The 10712-nt window shown below is 48.1% G+C and overlaps 1 protein-coding gene across 2 annotated transcripts in view; it reads right to left on the bottom strand.

The window, feature by feature from the left end:
• LOC126502560 (HLA class II histocompatibility antigen, DO beta chain) overlaps positions 1-8030 on the bottom strand; it is a 13429-nt gene extending 5399 nt beyond the window's left edge. The window contains exons 1-4 of one of the 2 annotated variants that reach the window (XM_050143668.1): positions 7902-8030; positions 5084-5353; positions 4408-4689; positions 3345-3455 (exon numbers count right to left, since the gene is read on the bottom strand). In XM_050143668.1, coding sequence (XP_049999625.1) covers positions 3345-3455; positions 4408-4689; positions 5084-5353; positions 7902-7992 — 754 coding nt within the window. In that variant the 5' untranslated portion in view covers positions 7993-8030. The remainder of the gene's footprint in view (positions 1-3344; positions 3456-4407; positions 4690-5083; positions 5354-7901) is intronic. The other variant, XM_050143678.1, reaches the window with a different exon arrangement.
• Positions 8031-10712: the final 2682 nt, after the last annotated feature.

Consider the following 10712-nt stretch of genomic DNA (forward strand, 5'->3'; position numbering starts at 1 on the left):
CCTCACTTCCTCTTCTGCCCAGCATCCTATTCTGTTTATTCCTCCCACCTATGTTCTAACCTATCAGGGCCAGCAGTTTCTTTATTGCTCAGCCAATGAAATCAACAGATTGATATGACACTCCCACATCACTTTGATTTCTTGGTAAGTGGTCAGCTGTAAACAGGAAGGATAAGAAATACAGAGAAAGATCAGGCAAGGTGTCAGGAGGGCTCGCTCTCAGGGCCATCTCCAGATATGAGATTTGTCTATGGCATCAGGTCCTCTCTCGACCACTGATTGCCAGGGGGACCACCTGGGGCTTCGCTCCAGGAAGCTCTAACCCCAATCCTTCAGCAGGCAAAAGCCAGCGCAGAGGCATTTTGTCACTACACGGCAGTCACTGCTGTGGACGTGGCATGTGTGTAGTGCACATATACCACCATGCTGTATCAGAGGTCAGAGACCACTGTAGGGATTAGTTCTCCTGCTACTCTTTGGTTCTCTGAGAATCAAACTCAGTTGCCAGGCTTGGCTCAAGCATCTTTACCCACTCAGCCATCTTGCGGCCCCTAAATAATTTTTGATGAAAATGTGAAAAGTTACAGAGAAGGCAGAGTTTTCAACACACAGTACTGAAGGAATTAAACACCTGTAGGTAAAAGAAAGTCCATGCCTGGTGGCAATGCCTATAAACCTACCACGTGGGAGGTGGAAACAGGGGGTCGGGAGTTCAGGACCAGCTTCAGCTACACAGTGAGTAATGCTGAGGCCAGCCTGGGATAGCAGAGATTTTGTCAAAAAACCCTACAGGCAAACAGCTTTACATTTCATATTTTAAAACTACCTTAGAATAAATATAGACTAAGGCAGACAACATAAAATTATAAAACTTTTAAAGGAAAAGTCATCAGGCAGGAATACCCAAAGAAGAAAATTTGTGAGAAACAAAACCAAAGCTGAACCAGGAAGGAGTAGAAAGAAGAAGGGAAGTGAAGGTGGGAACAGCCCGGCTTCTCCTGTGCGGAGCCGGCGTCTTCCGGGCTCTGCAGCAGAGCACAGGAGGCTGCACACTGTCCTCAGAAAAGGAAAGGAAAACAGTTTTATATTAAACATAAGAAATTGAATATGGCTCAGGCTTTATGTACTTCAAACAGTTCATGCTCTTTATTGCAATGTAGAACAAATGCTGAGACCATTTAAGACAGAATAATATTCCGTCTGGTGCTTGAAAAGGCGCCAGAAAAATTTCCCACCAACTAAACTATAATTGATTTTAAAGCAAGTTAAAGTCATTAAGAAAGTGTCTACATGTCCCAGATCAAGCCATCTAAATTCCCGAATGGATGGGAGGGACTCACAAGTCCCACCCTTAGCTGAGGAGCTGCTGCAGGTAGTTGATGGCTGCTGGGGAGGGAGAGTCCATGTTCTTCAAGGGTGCAGCCCCTGACAGGCCACCCACACTCGGCAAATGGACCTGCTCCCATGTGCATGCAGGCTGAGCTAAGCTGACTCGGTCAATAAAATCAATAAAAGCAATGAGAGGCAAATGTGCTGGGGAGGAGAAACTGGAAGCGAGGGGATGGGGTGGATTTGAGGGAAGCAAATAATAGGCATGTGTGAAATTCACAATAATTAATGGAGAATGTTTCTGTTGACACAAAATGATGGTCTATTGAAGGGAGCGAGCTGTTCCACTCACAACTCAAGCCTTCCCACCTGCATAGAACAGGAACACTCCCAATTTTGTCAAATTGAAAAACAATTACACAGATGTCAGGAATTCGCCAAACCAGTGGACTTCATTACTCCACTAAGATCACTACTGAGTGAAACTAGTTCTTTGATTTAGAAGCACACAGCAGTGAACACAATGGCGGCTCCGGTGCAGGCTGGAATCACTGCAAGACACACACAGTTTACCATCATAGGTTGGAACTTCTAGTGCAAATAACCAGGAATATAAACAACGATACACAATAAATAGATGAAGAAAGAATCCTAGAACTGGACTGTCATAATTTATCAATCAGCGATAAGTTAACAGACCTGGGCAATTAGCATCAATGGTTATGGTAACACCTTGAAAAGAGAAACAGGATAAAATGTGACTCCTGTAGATGCCAAAAGGACCAAACCAGAGTCAGACCCCTGCCTCTGCATCAGAAAACATAAAGGGCAAAACCGTGTGTTAGGTGGGCCATGAGTGTGCAGGGAACAAACTCCAAGTGTGGGAAACTATTCACCATGGGTGACTCAGGCTTCTCAACAAATTTAATCCTAACAGAAAGAAGGGATAAAATAAAACATCTGGAGGTCTAAGACACAAGAAAGCAAAGGAGTGTGGTACTCAGATGTACACCTGGCTGAAGAGGCTGTTAAATAACCCCACAGTATAGTGTGTGCCTGCAGGTGTTTATTGGCCAAGGCAGATGATGAGTTGTTCAGAGACTGCCAAGGTCTGTGTCCTGCTGAGTTGGTAATTACAAGGGCTTTGTCTTAAATAAGTCACTGAATTATACATTAACTACAGTTATCTATGCCTGTTTTGTTTTACAAAGCAAGGGATTTTAAAGTGACCACCTGGAAGACTGGAAGCAATGGCTGGAAGACAGAAAGACTGGGGTCCCCACTCACAGGGTTAGAGTCTGACCACAGAGACTAAAACAACTCAGGACCAGAATGAATTAGGTCCTAAGGGAATCTCTGGACAGTGTCCTGGAAATGGGGACTACTGAGTACAGGCAGGGGGGAGAAGGACCAAAGAGGAAGATACAAGCCGCATCTCATGACTCTAGAGCCAGGGTTCTTTACCAGCCCCAGGGTCCTGGATTTTGACACTCCTTCAAGCTCTGGGGGAGAAGTGTCCGTTAGGATCTTACTGGAGATGAGGTGGAGAAGCTCTTGAGACCTGCAGAAACAATGGGAGGGTCTCAGGGGCTTCCCACCCTCCCATCCCAGAGACTGAGACAACCACCCAGCCAGAGGCCTCCTTCATCCCATGATGTCTCACTCTGGCACGAGAACCAGGAAATGATCTGTCAGCCAAAGACAAGGAACTGGAGCGCTTACCTCATCTCCTGACCAGGTCTCCATAGATGCTGGAAAGAGAATGGGATCCCCAGTCAGGATCAAATGGGATTTTCCTGAAGAGTGGCCTGCAATGCCACTGTCTCTGCCTACCCCTTGGGGGTGCAATGCCTACACTCCTCTCTGCTTCCCCCCCACACATACACAAGGCTCCCCTGGATTTAGAAAACACTATCACAGTGATTGATGCCCGAGCACAACCAGCCTTCCCTCACTCGAATCTGTACAGTAACGGAAGTACAGGGCACGCAGAAAGGTTCTCAAGGGTGTGCTACCTTTGCGAGCCTTAACGTGGATAACAACCCCCACCAGGAAGACGATTAGCCCAATCAGGAACGCTGCGCCTCCACTCAGTATCTTCTTCCACGAATATTCAGACTGAGCCACTGTGGGAAACAAGATTTAAAGTCAAGGTAATGTTCAATGCTCCCAATACTGAATGGAACTACTTTGTGTTGTTACTATTGTTTTGTTTTGCTTTGCTTTTAGAGACAGCATTTCTCTGTATAGCTCTGGCTGCCCTAGAACTCACTCTGTAGACTAGGCTGGCCTCGAACTCAGAGACCCTCCTGCCTTTGCCTCCTGAGTGTTGAGATTAACGCCATGATTCACCACTGCTCAGCTGAATACAACTTTTTAAAACCCCAAAGCCTATACTAAACCCCATCCAGTACTGCTCAGGGAAGAGTCAAGTCTAAAACTGGAGATGCTTCCCATCTGTCACTGATTCTCTCTCTCTCTCTCTCTCTCTCTCTCTCTCTCTCTCTCTCTCTCTCTCTGTGTGTGTGTGTGTGTGTGTGTGTGTGTGTGTGTGTGCCTCATCCTCAGCTCCATCCACCTTTGCTGACGCTGCTGTAGTTGTTTTTGCACTGGGTCCCTCATTGGCCTGGGACTCACTAAGTAGACTAGGCTGGGAGGCCATGAGCCCCAGAGTCCGCCTGCCTCCACCTCCCTGGCCCTGGGACTACAAGCAGGCACCAGAGCTCCTGAGGATCAACCTCAGGTCCTCAAGCTGGTATGACAAGCACTTTACCAACTGAGCCACTTCTCCAGCCCCGTCCCTGGCTTAGAGCCCATGACAGCGTCCCTAACAACAAAAGCAAAGTGTGATAAAGGATTCTAGGTCCCAGAATAGGAGACAAGTGCTGAGTTAACAGCCCTCCTTGTCTCTCGGACACTCTGGAGATGGATGTCAGCCATATTCTCTCCCACCCCGACCCTAAAATTCACAGATAAGGGGAACTTACCTTGTAATCAAGATGAACACAGAAGTGACACCAGCCCTACCAGTCAAGCCCCAGAAATAATAATAAAAAAAAAACACTAAATAAAGCTCACCCCACTCCACAGAAACAGGGCTCTGGAGGCTGGGGTGCTCCACCAGGCAGCTGTAGACGTCACCAAGCTCCGGGGTCATTTCCAGCGTCACTGTCTTCTGGAAGGTCCAGTCTCCGTTCCTAACAAGGCCAGTGGACATGACCCCAGACCTCTGCTCCTGTCCGTTCCGAAACCACCTAACATTTATGTCCCCGGGATAGAAGCCTGTCACAGAGCAGAGCAGCAGATTGTGTTGCTGCAGCAGCGGGGTCCTCTCTGGGCTCACTGTCACCTCCGGAGGCACTAGGAGAGAAGAAAGGGCACACAAGGACAAGAACTTCTATAGGCACTGTGATCACACTTGATCCATGTTCCAGGCGAGCTAAGTAGAAGCTGGAAGTGCAAGAAAGTTGACGAGATGGCTCAGCAAATAAGGGTGCCAGCCATTAAGGATGAGGACCCAAGTCCAGTCTCTAGGACCCACACAATGGAAGGAGAGAACAAGCTGCCTCAAGATGTCCCCTGACTGCCACGTGTGCACTGTGGCATGCATGGAACACACACACATACACACACACACATACACACACACATACACACACACACACAAACAAACAAACTATAAATAAATAAATGTAAGTTTAAGTGCCTCTCATAAGAAAGATTCCCATGGAGTCCCCCGCTAGCCCTCACTCACCATTCCTCCCCACGGTGAAGGGGGCCCCCAGCTTGTAGTTCTGCCTGCAGACCATGTTCACAGACGCTCTGCTCTGCTCCACGAGGTCCCAGCGTTTGTTCCACTGCTCAGCATCAGGCTCCCCCAGCTCTGTCAGCGCCACAAACATCCCCAGGTCACTGTCGAAATGTAAATACTCCTCCAGGTTGAAGATGAACCTGACCACGAAGCGCACCTGGTCTGTCCCGTTGGTGAAGTAACAGTCCGCCTTCGCCTGAATCACAAAATCCTCTGGAAACCACAGAAGGGTTAGGAACCAGCTGCGGCTCCGGGAAAGCCCTGCCTGCTGCACCAGCTCAGCTCCGGGAAAGTCTGTACCTGCTACACTAGTGCAGCTCTGAGAAAGTCTGTACCTGCTACACCAGTGCAGCTCTGAGAAAGTCTGTACCTGCTACACCAGTGCAGCTCTGAGAAAGCCTTGCCTGCTACACTAGTGCAGCTCTGAGAAAGTCTGTACCTGCTACACCAGTGCAGCTCTGAGAAAGTCTGTACCTGCTACACCAGTGCAGCTCTGGGAAAGTCTGTACCTGCTACACCAGTGCAGCTCTGAGAAAGTCTGTACCTGCTACACCAGTGCAGCTCTGAGAAAGTCTGTACCTGCTACACCAGTGCAGCTCTGAGAAAGTCTGTACCTGCTACACCAGTGCAGCTCTGAGAAAGTCTGTACCTGCTACACCAGTGCAGCTCTGAGAAAGTCTGTACCTGCTACACCAGTGCAGCTCTGAGAAAGTCTGTACCTGCTACACCAGTGCAGCTCTGAGAAAGTCTGTACCTGCTACACCAGTGCAGCTCTGAGAAAGTCTGTACCTGCTACACCAGTGCAGCTCTGAGAAAGTCTGTACCTGCTACACCAGTGCAGCTCTGAGAAAGTCTGTACCTGCTACACCAGTGCAGCTCTGAGAAAGTCTGTACCTGCTACACCAGTGCAGCTCTGAGAAAGTCTGTACCTGCTACACCAGTGCAGCTCTGAGAAAGTCTTGCCTGCTACACGAGTGCAGCTCTGGAAAAGTCTGTACCTGCTACACCAGTGCAGCTCTGAGAAAGCCTTGCCTGCTACACCAGTGCAGCTCTGGGAAAGCCTGTGCCTGCTACACCAGTGCAGCTCCGGGAAAGCCTTGCCTGCTACACCAGTTCAGCTCTGGGAAAGCCTGTGCCTGATATACCAAGTCTGAGGGTGTGGATTTGAGAGTCATTTTGACTGCACCATGCCCAAAAGCATAACGTTAAGAGATGAGAACACCGAATGTCTTCAATTCTCAATGGCATTTATTAGAACTGTGAAATCTACAGGGAGAACAGTTCTCAGCAGTGAGTCCTCCCCTGTCTAACATGTGGGTCCCAGGGATTGGACTCAGGTTGTCAGGGCTAGCGGCGTGCGGCTTTACCAACTGAGCCATCTTGGACACATTTTACATTTCTGATCACTACGTTCATGTTAAAAACACACTTGGAATGGTATCCATGGAGAGGAAAGAGGAGAAATGAAGCAGGAAGAAGAGAAAGACTCCGTGTAATGACAGCGCGCTGTGACTCAGCTCTGCACACTCGAGAGTGATACAGCAGGCAGGGCACGGGAGAGCTCCACGAATCGGCTCTGAGCTACGACTCGAAGGATAACAGCTATTGTGCTTGATCTGTGATTTGCTCACTGCTAAGCTCAGCAGCCTCCTCCAGGGAGGCCCAGTCTCCACCAGGGAGGCCCAGCCTCCACCCAGAATAACCTGAATGGCCGACCAGGCTCCTCTGTCTTGGTCACTGAGTTCAGGTGACCTGCCATCCTCCAGTCCCTCAGCGTTTCTCCCATTCTCCATTCCCTCGCACAAGCCAAAGAAGAAAAAAATATGTGGATTATTTCATCCTTTAAAATCTATGCTGAAGCTGTGCAGGGGTGGCACACACCTTTATCCCCAGCTCTTGAGAGGCAGAGGGAGGAGGATCTGTGAGTTCGAAGCCAGCCTGGTCTACAGAGTGAGTTCCAAAAACACCCAGAGCTGTTACACAGGAATCCCTGTCTAAGAAACAAACAAGCAGAAACAAAATAAAAAAGCAACTCTATGACTTTTTCGTTTGTCAAATAGACATGGTGAAGTCAGAGCGGTTTTTTTTTTTTTTCTCAGAGAAGCGATGCTCCCTCCCCAAGCCTTGTTCCTCTTCTGTATTGGTTGAGACCCTGACATTAAAGGGAAATCTTTTCTTAGCATATCACATCCTGTTTTCTGCTCATAACCCCACAGTTTCATGGTCTAACAACATTCGTGTTTGCACAGCCTGTCTCCCAGGCTAGAAAACAAACTGCACACAGTAGCCTAAGGCCAGAGATAATCAGCATAGTCAACTTGTCTGACTTCTCTTCCACATCAGAACTGTCAGCACAGTCCTGAACACTTACATGGGTTTAATAGAGGACAGAAGAGGGTTTCTCCAGGTCCCCAGATAAACAGAAAGTCAGAACAGCGTGGACTCTTGTTTAGGAGACTCAGAGGTTCGCAGACTCTGGCTTTCATGGTTCTAGGGTCTGATTTGATGCATAAGGAACCCAACAAGGAAAAAGGTCTCTGTCTTCCTTCCTACAACCCCTGGCATCTGTGACTCGGGTACCGGAATCCCTTTCCAGGCAGCTCCTTGTTTGTGATGAGGAGGGCATGAGGGCTTCCTGGTCAGCGGGAAGACGGCTGCTCTTTCAGTCAGAGCCACTCTATCCTGAGACTTTGCTCTATGGGGGAGACGAACCCTCACACCAATTCCAATAAACACACCCAGAAACAAATCTCTTTCTTACCTGGGGAGTCTCTGCCTTCAGACATGAAGGGAGCCAGCCTCATGGTGCTCACTAGGAGAGCCACCATCCAGAGGGTCCTCCCAGCACCCATTTTGGGGGGACAGGAAAGAGGCTGGTGAGTCTCTTTAGAATGGGCTGTCTTCCACACAACTGAAAGGAAATCACAAAGCATAGATAACTCTCCAGCCTCCCCGAGAATGGGACCATCTTCACACTGCTAACCAATCAAATCTGAAGACTTTTGCATCATTTGTTGCTAGGCAGAACACTTTGTTAAAGTTGCATTGTGAGAGTCAAGAACTGGTTACCTGGAGATCAATCAGTGTCAGTGGTTTAAGTCAGGAGGGAGAAAATCTACAGAGTCTGAGGTCCTAGAACAAAGCAGGCTGCCTATTGTGCATCCTGTGTCCTCATTACAGGGTCCCCGGACTATTCAGACCAAGAGGTCTCCCCTTCTATAGGGTGGCTGACATCTGAACTATCCTGACCAGGAGGTCTCCCCTCCTACAGGGTGGCTGATGTCGACAGCAGAGGGTGCTGAGCTAAGACGTAGACAGTGTTGTGACCGTGGCTTAAAGGGAGTCAGAGGCGGGCTTGTCACAAGACAGGAGACAGAGTGCACTGTGTCCTCTATGCCAAGCAAGAAAGGGGGAGGAGACTGAGACAGGACAGACAGGGAGACAGAATTTTCAAAGGAATAAAATCATGCAAATATATTCATAAGAACAGAATATAAGGAAGCATTGGGAAATCAGGTCAGCAAGATGGAAGGATGGGGTTCTATAGAACACACTGGCTGGCAGGACTACCAGTCCATGGGTTCAGTGCCAGCCTGGGCTGCAGAGTAAGTCCTGGTCTCAAAATAATAATAATAATAATAATAATAATAATAATAGTCAGTGATGGTGATGATGATGATTGACAAAAGTTTAAATGGCTTTAATACAGTGCTGAAAACTGCGTGGGGAGAGAAGTGGAAACTAATCCACCTCTGCCGCCTCAGTCAGCTCTCTGTGGCTGTGGTAAACGCCAGGGACACAGCCTCCCGAGGAGGAAAGGGCTTATTTCATCCTCAGCTTATGGTCCATCACTGAGGGAAGCTGGGGGGAACTCAGGGAGGAGCCTGGATGCAGAGCTGATGCAGAGGCAAAGGAGAATCTCTGCTTGCTCAATGGCTCCTCATGGCTCGCTCACCTGCTTCCTTACAGAACCCAGGACCACCAGCCCAGGGATGGCCCCACCCTCAGTGGGCTGGCCTTTCCACATCAATTATCAAGTTAAAAAAATGTCCTACAGACTTGTCTAGGTCAATATGATGGGAGCACTTTCTCAATTGAGGTTCCCTCTTCCTAGACAACCCTAGCTGTGTCAAGCTGACAGACAGGCTCTCACTTGCATGCTCATGCACACACACACACACACACACCTGACAAGTACACCCAACAAAGTAATTTAATGATTTGTATATTATGCAAAGAATTTTATCCTATTGACATGTTTATATATGCATTTTAGCACCTAAACAAGGCATTGTGGACAATGGCAAAAGATTTGTAATCTACAAATTGTAGGTGATCTACAATAGCTGAGCTTCCCATTTCAAAATGGGTGAGTTTATTAAACATACATCAAGCAAAATGAATAGAATGAATAGCCAGTAGCAGAGAGTAATGGCAGATAAAGCACAACACCATCTATCAAGTGTTCCACACACCCAGCAGAGGGGACTAGCGCAGATAATAGCACAACACCATCTACCGAGTGTTCCGCACAGCCAGCAGAGAGGACTAGCGTTGCCAACTGAGAGCAAGCAAAGAGAGCACACAAAGCAGGTTCCCAAGAGAAATCAGCTGGGGAATTGCACTGAGACAATCAGCTGTGTTCCCGTGGGTGGGGAGACTCCTAGCTGAGTGGCCCTGAGGCAATCAGCTGGAAATTGTATTAAGAGAGCCCAAGGTGGTAGATTCTTCCTCTCCCTGTAAGAGCTTCTGACTTCCCAGCCTCCCCATAGGCATCATCGTATTATGTGATAAACAGTTAAGACCTCAGTTAGAAATGGCTCAGTTCCAGCTGTTCTCTAATGCCCTCGGCTCTTTGCTGTCTTCCTGCGCCCTGTGTCAGTTAGGAGGTCAGCCTGACCCAGGCAGGAACTTTAGAAGAGAAGGGGGAGGGGCCTCCTGACTCCCAGAGTCCACTTCCAGCCTGTGAGAGTTCACCAAGGTCACGTGCACTGTATCACTGACAGGCACGTCCATGAACTAGCGTCTCCCATAGCTACAACTCTCAGTGTAAAACATAAATTTCAGAAAACAAGATTTAGAGAGCTGCTATTTGGAAAATGTGAAACAGAAATATGTATACATATATCCCAGTGATGTGGGAGGTCCTTCTGTCTGTGTGTTGCTTTTATTGGTTAATGAATAAAGAACTGCTTTGACCCTATGGCAGGAAAGAACAGAACTAGGTGGGGAAAACTAGGCTGGGAGACAGCTCATGCTGGGAGAAAGAAGGGTGAAGTTAGAGAGACACCATGTAGCCCCACCGAAGACAGACACCGGAACTTTATCAGGTAAGCCACAGCCACATAGCCATACACAGATTAATAGAAATGGGTTAAATTAATATGTAAGAGTTAGCCAATAAGAAGCTAGAGCTAATGGGTGATTTAATTAATACAGTTTTTGTGTGATTATTTCAGGGCTAAGCAGCCAGAAACCAACAAGCAGCTCTCTCCTTACTACATCCCAGCCTTCTATTGCCGAGATAAATGCCATGGCCAAAAAGCAAGTGGGGAGGAAAGTGTTATTGGGC

The sequence above is a fragment of the Alexandromys fortis genome, unplaced genomic scaffold (assembly GCF_014885135.2).
Source record: "Alexandromys fortis isolate MF-2015 unplaced genomic scaffold, M_Fortis_MF-2015_v1.1 scaffold_9, whole genome shotgun sequence".
Taxonomy (NCBI): domain Eukaryota; kingdom Metazoa; phylum Chordata; class Mammalia; order Rodentia; family Cricetidae; genus Alexandromys; species Alexandromys fortis.